The sequence below is a fragment of the Dromiciops gliroides genome, chromosome 5 (genome assembly GCF_019393635.1).
Source record: "Dromiciops gliroides isolate mDroGli1 chromosome 5, mDroGli1.pri, whole genome shotgun sequence".
Taxonomy (NCBI): domain Eukaryota; kingdom Metazoa; phylum Chordata; class Mammalia; order Microbiotheria; family Microbiotheriidae; genus Dromiciops; species Dromiciops gliroides.
In genome coordinates this window covers 258,059,040-258,072,063 of record NC_057865.1, presented here as the reverse complement: position 1 = coordinate 258,072,063, position 13,024 = coordinate 258,059,040, and the positions used below count along the sequence as shown (strand labels likewise).

At 37.8% G+C, this 13,024-nt stretch overlaps 1 protein-coding gene across 1 annotated transcript in view; it reads right to left on the bottom strand.

The window, feature by feature from the left end:
* Positions 1-3,033: 3,033 nt before the first annotated feature.
* The window catches only part of TMTC2 (transmembrane O-mannosyltransferase targeting cadherins 2), a 546,198-nt gene continuing 536,207 nt past the window's right edge, over positions 3,034-13,024 (bottom strand). The window contains exon 12 of the mRNA XM_043969066.1: positions 3,034-5,895. Within this exon, the coding sequence (XP_043825001.1) occupies positions 5,716-5,895 (180 nt within the window). The 3' untranslated portion in view covers positions 3,034-5,715. The remainder of the gene's footprint in view (positions 5,896-13,024) is intronic.

Here is a 13,024-nt window from a genome sequence, read left to right as displayed (position 1 = left end):
TCACAATTCCCCCCCATGGCTTTTGAAGAAAGATTCCTGTTACACCAGACAATCACTGAGGTATTGTGTAGGAGCAAAACTGAAGATTTGGAGTCCTGGTTATGTCATTCATTCTTCAAATTAATTTCCTCATATGTAAAATAACCCAGGTGGACCAGCTGAATTTGAAGGGCTTTTTTTGCTCTGACTCTATAATCTTTTGTAATAAGTGCTCAGTCCCTTCTGCCTCTCTTCCCCATTAGAAGACCTGAATAAATGTCTTAACACTAATGCTGAACCACCCATGTACCTTAAACAATAAATTAGCCTCTCTGAGACTCAATTTCCTTGTCTCTAAGATAAGAATAGGGACCGGGACTCTAATTTCATTGGTATAGACAAACTCCCTCTTCTCTACAAATTAGATAACCTTACAGAGTATCCTAGAGCACTAAGTATGGAAATGACTTGTCCAGGGTCACACAGCTAATACCTATCAGGGGCAAGAGTTGAACTCAGATCTTCCTGACTTCAAGGCTAATTTTCTGCCCATTCATTATGTCACACTGACTGTTCCCATTTGGATAACATAGAGAAAAAGGAAATGTCAGTGCAAAAGAGTTTTCATGGTGATCGTTGGAGCTAATAGCCTTGAAAGAGTGAAAAAGCTATGGACCAAATGCAAGAGAATCAACTCTTGTGGATACCTACCAGTGCTGGAGCTCTTGCCTCCTTAGCTGCAACCACTATTTAAGACCTGAAAAATAAAGTCCTTGGCACTATGAAATAGTTCAACAGATTCCATTGGATCAATGGAAATCACAATACATAGTCATCTATATGTTTTGCTGCTACAGAAGAAGAGGAACATGGGCTGTCCCATTTTAAATGCAGCAAAAACTTCCTTTATATTTTCTCTTCCTATTAGAATGTGAGCCAATCAAGATCACAAGCTATCTCACTTTTCTATATGTAACTTAAAAATATAGCACAGCATTTTGCACAGTTTAATAATTTTCTCTCTCTCCTTTCCCCTGTCTATAATTCTTAGTCTATTTCTCTTTATCTTTCTTCATTGCTCTCTTTCTTTAAGACTATCTATTTTAGGGGCAGCTAGATGGTGCAGTGGATAAAGCACTGGCCTTGGATTCAGGAGGACATGAGTTCAGGTCCAGCCTCAGACACTTGACACAACTAGCTGTGTGACCCTGGGCAAGTCACTTAACCCTCATTGCCCTGCAAAAAAAAAAAAGACTATCTATTTCTTTTTATCTCTCCATCACTTTCTATTTCTCTCATTCCTTATCTCTCTTCTATCTTTCTCATTTTTTATCTCTTTTTTTCCCCCCTCTCTTTCAATTTATTCTAGGGCTCCTTCCAAAAGATGGTTCTAAGCATTATAAGTGGAAGAAATAGATACACTGTGTTAAAGTGACTTCCTGAAAACCCACAAAGTTTATGGTAGAGTCATGAGTGCAATCTGGGTCTTCGGATTCCTGGACCCATGTTGCTTGTTAGGGGAGACACCGGCACAAAACTGCCCAGCATGGTGTGCCCACATCAAGGAAGGTGCGGTGCTCTAAGAGTGAAGCAGAATTGCAGTAGCTCAAAAGAAACATGAGATGCCAAAATTTAGAAACATCTTCACTCCAAATGTTCACGTGGAGTATCTGTGCCCGACCTGTAGTAGAGTCTTACGTGCTCATATTGGTCTCATCAGCCACAGTCAGATACAGTGTATCTAGACTCCAAAACAGTGATGCCATTTTGATCCTCTTCAAGAAATAAGGACAAGAACCAACAACCAATATGTCACAGAGGAAGTTACCTAGATGTAGCTACGTGTAACAACTCTTACCTGATTCTATGCATGCAGAAAAGATGGTTCTTATTTCCCTGACTGAGATACTTAGTATCCTCCCAAATTTACCTCCTCATAGTTCTCTGCCACAAAGTGTGGCTCTTCCCCTTGTGAATATGACCGCCAAGTCTTTGGGGAATGTTCTATTCCTATATCATAAATATGTCAATTAATAGAATAGCATAAAACGGAAGGCCCTGGCACAGAGGTGGCTATCCTGAGGCCATTTCTCAGAACACTACCTCAACAAAATTGTGGGGGTAGGGAGGAAGGGTTGGCCAAACTCAGATACTGAGTCATTTTTGTGTCTCTCATCATAACACATCTTTATTTTGTTCCTGAATTCAGCCATATCCGATTGGCAGTAAGTACCTATTATGTACAACATACTATGTACTGAGACAGATCCCCCCCCCAAAAAAAAGCACCTATCCTCAAATATCTAACATTCTCCTTTAATAGCCATAATCCTCCTACAGAAAATTCCAATATCATTTCCTTTTGGAAATTATTATAGTACTTTGAGTAGGATGGTGATAAACTTTGCTAAAGGAATAGCTACAAGAAATCAAAAGAACATTTAAATATTTATGGTCATATTAAATTCTTACACTACCAAGGGGAAAATGCACAAATAGATAAGGCTATGCACACTGATTTGAGGATGCAGAAAGATCAGGAAGGGCTTTCTGTAGGAGGTGACTGAGCCTTGAAGTAAACTAAAGATTCTAAGAAGGAGAGTTGAGGGATGGTGGGGAGAGGGGGCATTCCAGGAATGGGGGCCAGCCTACATAGAGATATGGAAGGAGGAAGAGGGATGTCAAGTCTGGTGAAAAACACATAGAGCACTTTGGTTGGAACACAGATAATGTGAAATGGAGTGATATGTCATCAGTTTGGAAAGATAGGCTAGAGCTAAATTATAAAAAGCTTTAAATGCCAAACAGAAGATTCTGCATGTTATCCCAGGGGGCGATAAGGAATAACTGAAGATTTCTGAGTAGGGGAAAGATTTGGTCAGATTTGTGCTTAAGGAAGGCAATTCTGGTTGCTGTGTGGAAATGGATCAGAAAAGGTAGTAACTGGGAGCCAGGAATTTAAATTAGAAGTTTTCAATAGACCAATGCACAAGTGTGTTAAAATGTAAGCATATACTATATGGTTACAATAGACAAAACGTTTGTGACACAGTGTATTTGTTATCAATGCTTTATTGTTGAAAACAAAATTGAATTTCTCTTCTCTGGCACATAAAACAATTATTTCTACAAAAGGAAAGCCTACAAATCTTGATAATTTATACAAATAACAGTTTCTCAAAAAATAAAATTTTAATTTAGTAAACTTGTCTTGTGCTCTTTATTTATTTATTTTTAGCACTGTCTGCAATAATCCACCATAAATCCCTGAGCAGAGACACATATTTGTTGATCATGTTTAACTTCTTTCCCCCCCAAAGTTGGTTAGTTATTGAGTCCAGCCCTGTAACTGGAAAGTATCAGGGACATTCTTAAATATCCTTACATCTTTTGACACAGATCCAGTCCGCAATGCTACTCAGATGCTATATCATGTCAACTTGGAGTGACTCTAGTGGGTGATCAATGGACATTTTTAAGAACCAACAATTTGAAAGGAAGAACAAAAAAGACAGTGAGGGGTTATGACTAGGAAGCCACCAAAGTTCAATAACCATTTTAAATAAATACCACAGTTAAACACTGAATTCATTCATATCTTTATATTAAATTCACTTTTTAAAAAAATTGCCATGAAGCAGTGGCTGAAGAAAAATATATTTCCACCCACCACCTTAGTTTTACCTCGGATTTTCATGTCTCATTAGGAAAACACTGATTTGATAGTCATTCATTTTTTGACCATTTTATCTCAATATTCTTCAGGATAAATTACATACCTTTTTTCAAAGGGTTCTCATAGCAACCCTACTCAGAAAATGCTCATACAATTTAGTTTTACCAGCTTAAGAAAAAATAATGCCACAAGACGAGTACATTAAAATGTTTTCTCTTACTGTGCTCTCCTACCTAGTTACAAACAAAAAAAGAAGAAAGGGGAAAAAAATATGGTGTTTGGAGACAATGTACAAGAAGTTATATGGATGTCCCATTTCCCTTTTAGCAGTAATCATATAAAAAACGAAGTGTGAAAGATAAAGCAAAGGGGGAAAAAACCTAACCTAATTAGCAGAAGACTGTCTTAACAAAAGGTTTTATTGTTTCATTTTGTTTTCACTCTGGTCAAATAATAAATAAATAAATACATATAACATTGTACAGGTACTTTCTCCAAGTATTTCTAATGGGATGAAGTTTTAACAAGTTGAGTTTTAGTATCAAAGTGAAATGTGACTCATGGGGAGCATCTGTCAATGATCCCACACTTTGCACTAAAAGTCAAAGCTCTCATAGAGTGAGCATCGAAGTAGCCAACGACAGGTAATTAAAGGAAATGGCAAATTTGCTTGTGAAAGATGGTGCTTCCTGAATGAAGGAGAGTGTCTGGCAAATGACCTAGAAAAATAGGGGCTATAGCTCTACAACACTGCAGCTCCGAATAAATTACTTTTATGAAGTCATTCAGGAAGTGTAATAACAACTTGGTAGGATAAATCCAAGCCGCAGAGATGCAACAGCATTGCTGTTGGTCGCGTAGTCAATCACTAAACAGCTTTCTTTCTGAATGAGTATTAGACCCACTGTCTCAAATACTATACAACTGGGAGTCCTCATTACTCAAGCCTCTTGTTCTAATCACTTTTTTTTTTAAGCAACCTCTTCTGGGTAGTACTAAACACATTCTCTCTCTCTCTCTCTTTTTTTTTCCCTCCCTAATCGTCACTTGTTAGTTTGTGATTAGAATACTTGTAAATTTTGCTATGGCTGAGTTTTTGCTTCAGGCTGAATTCTGAACAGGTCATTTTGTTTATTTACTTTTTATTGTATTTCATCTGGGGAAATAATATAGTGGTTTTGAAAATTAAGAATAATAATTTTTTTTTAGAAAATATAACAATCCCATTACACTGTCTGATCTAAAATTTTTGGGGGAAGTTGTTGTTGGTGATAATTTATTTAACCACTGAAATAAAAAAAAATGTATGACATGCGATATCTTTCGCCCTGTTACAACTGCAGGGTGATGCATGATTAGCTATATATTGCTTATTGTTTCTAGGACAGGCAAAGCAAGCACTGCTCAGAATAGTGAAGCTAGTGACATCGAAATAATAAAAAAATATGATGTGCACTTGTCAAAAAGGAACTGCAAGAGTCTGACAGATCCTAACATATCAAAAAATAGCTCTGTAAGCCTCTGAAAGTGATAAGCAGCCTGCCCTAAGGAGAGAGACAGCAGCAATAGGACAGACTGCAAATAGGTTAGGATTTCATCTCAATTTTTATCAATTACAGTCTCTACAAATACCTTAGGTTACTATCTTAACCATTTGTTTTGTCTTCCCCTGGATGGATAGATGCTGGGATGTCCTCTCACAGTGCTGAAGAAACAAGCTCATTTTTAACATTTCAATAAAGAACCAGCAAAATTCTAACTCAGATTCCTTTTTTGAGACCAAAATATTCGGCTTTAAGCGCTCCGATTTAATTTGTTTTAATGGATGACAGTTAAATCCTTCATGAGGTTTCCACCATTTTCCTTTTCGGCATAACTGCAGTGCCAAAAGCAAGACTAGGTCTTCCCTGAAGCTGTGATGACCATTGCCCTTGAGCATGAGGTCCATTGGGAGTTTCTGTCACACCACCTCCTGGAAGTCCTGTTCCATTTTGTTTTGTTTTGTTTTGTTTTAAGTCGGCTTAGAATAAAAAAAAAGGAGACGTTCCTAGACTCCTGGGTCATGTCTTAGAAGTCTTTAATCCTTGTTTTTCCATGATGTTCCACAGTTTACGGAGGTTGGACTGGGTGATGACATCATCAGGTTTCAGCTGAAGGGCCCTCAGGTAGTTGGCCTCAGCTTTGAGAAGCCTGCCGTTGAGGTGAAGAATGGCTCCAAGATTCATCAGGGCAGCCGGATACTGGAACAGGAGAAAGGAAGGGAAACGATTAAGGGGGCATTTCAAGTTTCCTTCTCTGAAGACAAAAACTTCACTCACTTATGCAAATTATTCCCTTATGTCTTGGAGGCATTTCATAGAAGCAATTTTACAATTTATACAAATAGACCAAGATAACCAGAAGAAAAGTTTTCAACAAGCTGCTGTGTGCTTCATGCCTTAAATGGGACAGAAGCCTGGAAAAAGAGCATTTACTGGTTTTGTTTGTGTTTTTGTTTTTTTTCTCTAATGGAGACTCACTGACAATTAAAAGAAGACTTTGTATGTGGTGATCTAGTCAGACTATATTTTTCTTGGGGAGAAAAGTTAAAAGTGATTTTATTTCAAAGAGAAAGAATTGAATTTTATTTAAATCCAGTGCCAAGAATTTTGAAATTAAGTGGGGAAAGACTGACACATCAGTGCCTTCCTATCTTGTTTCCTACCTGAATCCATTCTTCCCATCCCATGAAAATGGAAAGACAATGCAATAAGGTTATTCTCATGTTTTCCTGGAGGGGAGGAGGGAAAACTAGGAATTTCAGTTGGAATAATTAAATGTTCCAGATAAAGGAGAGGTTGTCAAATGTCAACCATGCTGCTTATTGAGAACTTTTGCTCTATTTATGCCTTCAATGCTTAAAGGCACTGCAGGAGAGAAAAATGTTAGAAATACAGGGATTGAGACAGGGGTTTGACCAGGGATTTCATCATTGTGGAGAATGTAAGGATATGGATACTCTCTCTACTAGGTCAGCATCTCCCTGGAAAGCTTAAGTTTTAGAGAAGTTGTCTAAGAACTGAGAGGACAAGTCACTTTTCCATGATAATATAGCGAGCACATATAAGTGTGATTTGAATTTAGGTTCCCCAGACTTTCTGAAGGTTATTCTTGTTTGTTTGTTTGTTGTTTTTTTTGCTGGGCAATTGGGGTTAAGTGACTTGCCCAGGGTCACACAGCTACTAAGTGTCAGAGGCCATATTTGAACTCAATTCTTCCTGACTCCAGGTCCAGCACTCTGTCCACTGCACTGAAAACCAATCAGAGAAATCAGGACTGAGATTTTAAAATGCAGGATAAAAAAAAGGGTTAACGAAAAGGCTAGCTTCAATTGTGGTTTACTATACAACTGAGAAAGTTTGCTCCTAATTGCTTATAATACGACTGAAATAATTAACCAACCCAAATGAAATAAAATGCTGTTTAAAGGGAAAAAAAAATATTCTGTTGTCTGTAAGCTGTTTCTGCCCTTCTCTGTACTCTCCTCATTTCCCAGAACATTTTGGAAGGCTACACAGCAAACAAAAATTCTGATAGTCTCCTAATTACACATTTCAAATCTCAGTTAAAATAACAACTACTCCCTTCTAGAGAGCAAAATCAGGTTTCCAGATGACAAACTGTAGATTAAACTCTTACGCCTCAACCCCCCCCCCAAAAAAAACAAAAAAAAACCCCCACAAAATGTCCTTGTCATCATTTTAAACTTTAAGCACATCGAGGATGTTTACTGTGACTTATTCACACACAAAAATACACCTTTTCAGCTGTAGCTTCACAGCATTATTTCTACTTAACAAAAGAGGAAACCAAGGCAGATTCATGGGATCATCCATTAGGAAAAAGGCAGAGGTATTATTAGATGCTGGCACCTTCCAGCCACAAGTCACATTGCCCTTATGAAGATAATGTGAGATAAGTAATGTTTGTCAAATTGATGCTATAATCTCTTTTTCAATTATAAACAAAGATCCAGACAGAAAAGACTAAATTATCTTTGTATGGATTGCCCACATTTCAAGTTGTAGGCTAGCATCCTCTTGACACTAAACCACTTCTCCTAAGGCATGAGTTGGAATGAACTGAGAAACAAATTCAATGTAACCAAATACTTCAAATACTTTAAGCATCCGAGATTTTGCTGGTGTGATGTGGGTAACAACTCATCTACTACTTAATAACTGTGTTCAAGAGTGGCTGTGGCTGAGAAATTTATCACCCTGAGGTCAACCAGGTAACACACCATTTTGAACCTAGTTGTCAAGGCTGGTCAACAGGCGACAGAAGTACAATCTATTACCAGCTCATACTGGAAACCTTTTCAACTTGGAACTTGTGGAGCTTACACCATGTCAGTTTCACCTCTAAACCACAATGAGACATGAGAGGAGGACTTTCATGGATTGCCAAAGAAAACAAATTTATGCCTTAAGTGGCCAGCCTATTGGTGATAAACCTCATCATACTTAGCTTGGGTGGGCTTCAGGCAGGAGAAATAGTCTTGATAGAGCCACATTCAGAGTCTCTCCGACATGGCAGAACCCAAAAGGCCTTGAACTTCATAGTCCTATAGCCTTTGAGAAATTATCTATGCAATCATTAGTCATTAGAGAAGCAATTTTTTAACGTTAAGGAGAACATAATTAGGAAGTTATGAAGGAAGATAAGGGCAGGGAATTATACTGAATAGCATGCTCGGTTGAAGTCAGGAAAAAGTGATTTAGGTGCCACATCTGATACTGTGTGATCTTTGGCAAGTCACAACATTGTTGGACCTTAGTTTCCCTATTTGTTAAATTAAGGAATTGGACTGGATGGACTTTTAAGGTTCCTTCTATCTCTAAATCCTCTAATTTTACAAGCTGAATGTTTCTTCCAAAATTAAGGGAAAGGAGCAGATCATTCTAAAGCTAGTTCTCATCGATTATTCCAGATCCAACCATTGTTTGGAGATGTCAACCCTATTCCACATTCTATTAAGCACAGTGTAAGATCTGACAGCATTGTCAAGAAGTGAATGAGTCCTATGGAAATAAAATCCATCCATCCATTTATTTCTGCATGGTCAAAAACAAAGCAAAGCAAATTTGAAATATATTGGATATAAATGTAAATATGTTTAGAGCACTGGTTTGGAAATTATATGTGAACATTATCTAAATTTTGAGCCCAGGTCCTCTCATTACAGACATGGTACTTTTAAGTGGTTAATTTTTCTGAGATGGGTGAAAATATATGCAAAGTTGATTTGACAAAATAAATTATATCAGTATCATCTGTAACTTTTTCCTACTTTGGCTTCCTGTAAACTAAGTATATAAATATGATGAAATAATACAGAATCATAAAAGCTTAGCATTAAAAGAACTTCAGTGGTTATCTAGTCCAAATCCCTCACCCCATGTATGAATCCCCTATAAAATATCCATGAGAAATGGTCATCTGATCTCAGCTTGAATATCTTTAATTATACTAAGCTCTCTCCTCTGTAGCCATGCAGAATACCAATACCCTTAATTCCATTTTTAACAGGACAATCTATACTGAACAAATTCAGCATCTGAATGTAATTAAATGCTATTGTGGTCTAAGAAATGAGGAAAGGGGCATTTCCAGAGAAACTAAAAAGACCTGTCTGAACTGATCCATAGTAAAATAAGCAAGAACCAGGAAAACAATTTATACAATAGTAATAACATTGTAAAATAAAACAACTTTGACAGACTTAATGACCAGCCATAATTCCAGAGGCTCTGTGATGAAACATGCCACCCATCTTCTGACAGGTAAGAGACTCAAGGTGGAGAATGAGACATACATTTTATGGACAATGGCAAATGTGAAAATTTGTTTTGCTTGATTATGCATATCTGTTACTAGAGCTTTGTTTTACCTCCCCCCCCCAAGTTTGGGGGGGGGGTAGGAAAGAAGTAAACTAAATGTTTGTTAATTGGAAAATATTTTTAAACCAAAAAAAGCCTTTATATTATTTGAGGACAGATTATCTTATTTTCCTTTCCCTCTTTTCTCTCTTTTTTTTTTTTTTTGGCGGGGCAATGAGGGTTAAGTGACTTGCCCAGGGTCACACAGCTAGCAAGTGTCAAGTGTCTGAGGCCGGATTTGAACTCAGGTACTCCTGATTCCAGGGCCTGTGCTTTATCCACTGTGCCACCTAGCTGCCCCCTCTTTTCTTTTTCCCAACTTTTCTTTTCCAAAAAAATCCCCAGTTCCTTTTATTTCTACTATTTCTTATATGACATGGATTGAAGTAACTAGAGTTCCCTTCTCCTTCCGGTCACCTTACCAAAAACTGCTGTCTGGTACTGATGTTGACAAAGCTTCGTGAAGGAGTGGAAGGAGTCCTGGGTTTGAAAACAGAAGACCCAGGTTCAAATTCCAGTTCTACTGACTACTGTCTATGTGATGTTAGACAAGTCTCTCACATTCTCTAAGCCTTAACTTACTCATCTGAAAAATGAAGAGGTTGAACTCAATGGACTAGGAGGTTTTTTCCAGCTCTGTGATCCCATGATGCCTTCTAGTTTTAAAGTTCATTGTGCTATTAAATGCTTAAATTTAAAGGTTTATTGTGCCATGATCATTCAATACAATTTTCTGTACCTTTCTATGGGTGTAATATTGTAAAATATAATCACAAAGAACATAAGGTTTAAAAGTAATTTCACAATGATTCCCCAGAATTGTGTGAAATGACAGCAATTTTCACATACACATAACATATATGTATATGCATGTGTTTATATGTATATACACCATACATAAATACACACATACATACATAGTGGCAAGTCAAACTATATGTATTTTGTCCCAAATGTAGGGAAAATTAGCTGGGGTTTCTAATATATTTGTTACTTATAAATTAAAAGCTTTAGCACCAGTTTGGGGCATTAAGCATTTATTAAAGCATTCCAAAATTAGTAAAGAGAGAAAACTTGGCTCACAAAGTTAAGAAAAGGCTTATCTAGCCTAGAGCTCAGCCTGGCCTGATTCTTCCTCCAAGTCCTCCACAACCATGCCTGAGAGCCAAACTGAGAGTAGAATCTTCCTCTGGGTCCTGAGGAGAGGCAGCCCTTCCACACTGCTCAAAGCTCATTGGCCAGCATCGCTCAAATCCATTGGCCCACTGGACCTGAGGGCGGTCCATGAGCAGAATGTGCTGAGGTCAGGGTCCAGATAACACACCCCCTGAGGGTCAGGCCTTCAGGTAGGCGTGGTTCCAATCAAGTTAACTCCAAGTGAGTCAATTGGCAAAATCAATCCAATCTATTTTAATATAATCCCCTGGAGTGGGGGGCCTCTGGGCATCCTAAAACCCATTATTTTCTCACAGTACACACATACATACATACATGTATACACATATGCATATGCATGTGCAAATACATATACACATATCTATCTATATCTATGTATCTATGTATCTATGTATCTATGTATCTATGTATCTATCTATCTATCTATCTATCTATCCATCCACACACACACATACTATATGGTCTCCAATATGACACTCTGAATGGGACAACACTGATTTCACAGCATGTTTATGGAGGACAAATAGAACAATGACAATCATCCCATTATTTTATCAACATGCCTCGGTGGAGAAGGTGAAGGAACTGGAATTTATTTAGCATCTACTATGTACCAGGCACTATATTAAGTGCTTAACAAATATCTCATTTTGTCCTCACCACAATTTTGGCAGGTAAGTGCTATTATTATCCCCAATTAACATTTGAGAAAACCCAGGAAGACAGAGGTTAAATAACTTGCCCAGGGTCATATAGCTAGTAAGTGTCAGAAGCCCGATCTGAACTCAAGTTTTCCTAACACCAGGTCTAGTACTCTAGTACTTCCCTGGATATTGTTATTAAAAATGCTGTGAAAATCCTAGCCTTTGCTTCACCTTGTTTCCAACATATGTGTCCTGTCTCTACAGATTGATTATAAAATCTTAAAGTTCAAGGTGCCCTGTAGTATATACTTTTACATCACCCAAGAATATTTAGCATAGTAATATGATATTGTTGTTGCCCAAATGCCTGGGAGTCCAATGATGTCTTCAGCTGCAGATGTGTTCAGCAGCAAGGAAAAGGCTTTTAAGACTCAAGAAGTCTCTTTTATCTAGTTGGGTTTTTTTTTTTTTGAGGAGAGGATTAAACAAAGATAAAAAGTCTTATAAAAATTTAAGGATGCAAGCAAAGAGAGGTAAATTAAATATCTTTCTTTATAAAGCTGTGTAGTCCAAGAGAAAAATCAATGAATTTAGAATCAGAGGGCCTGAGTTCAAATTCTAGCTCTAACAATTACTGCCTGTGTGACCTTAGACAACTCATTTCCCATCTTGGATTCTCAGATTGTTCATCTACAAACAACAACAACAATAACCACACACACAGAAAACAAAACAAAACAAAACAAAACAAAAAAAACCAAAACAAAACAAAAAACAGAGGGGGGTTGGATAAGAAGACCTTTAAGTTCCTCCCAGCTCTAAATCAATGACCCTATGATTTTATATTCTCTCCACCCAATGGGGAAAAAAAAAGTCTTTCAACTATGACATTGTTTGAGTTAATGATTTTTCACTATGGAGAAGCTAGAAGTGATTGTATGAGAAGGATGAAGAAAATGTAAGCAAAGTTTCCATCTGAGCAAATAAGCAGCTGTGGATGGTGCAAACAAAAGGCTGGCTACCCTGGCTCAATAACCCAAATGCAAGGACTTCAGGTGACTGCATGCCTAATTAAACATTGGCGTCAACACTCTCTGCCAGCTGTAACCCACAGGGCAGAAAAACAGCCAAGCGGCCCTAATCGCCAACGTTCTCCCTTACACACTTTGTCTTTTATCGAAGACAGCTGATGAAACTTTTCAGCACATTAACAAAAGCAGTCAGCAATTCTAACATAGGGCTCATAGCTCTGCACAACAAATGACAGCACCTACTTCTTCCCAGACTCCAAAGAAGAAACAGATCTTCCCTCATTTCCTTAAAGAGGACAGATGCTTTACATCAAATGGCCTGACTGGCTCTCTATTGAGGCAGCAAATGACGTCTTTCAGAATCTATGGGGAATTCAGGCCCTGTTGTGATATTCTTATGGTCTTTTGAGGATTCTTGAGCTCCAGGGAGAAGGCAGCAAAATTAAAATCATGTGTTTGGCCGAAGTCCAATGTCAATGGAGATTTGTTTCTCTTCTTCGACAAGGGGCAGCCCCCCTACTCCCAATTCTGGCCAAATGTGGAACCTCCATAGCAAGGCAAGAATGGTCTCAGGGAATGAAAACAATTATGATTGAG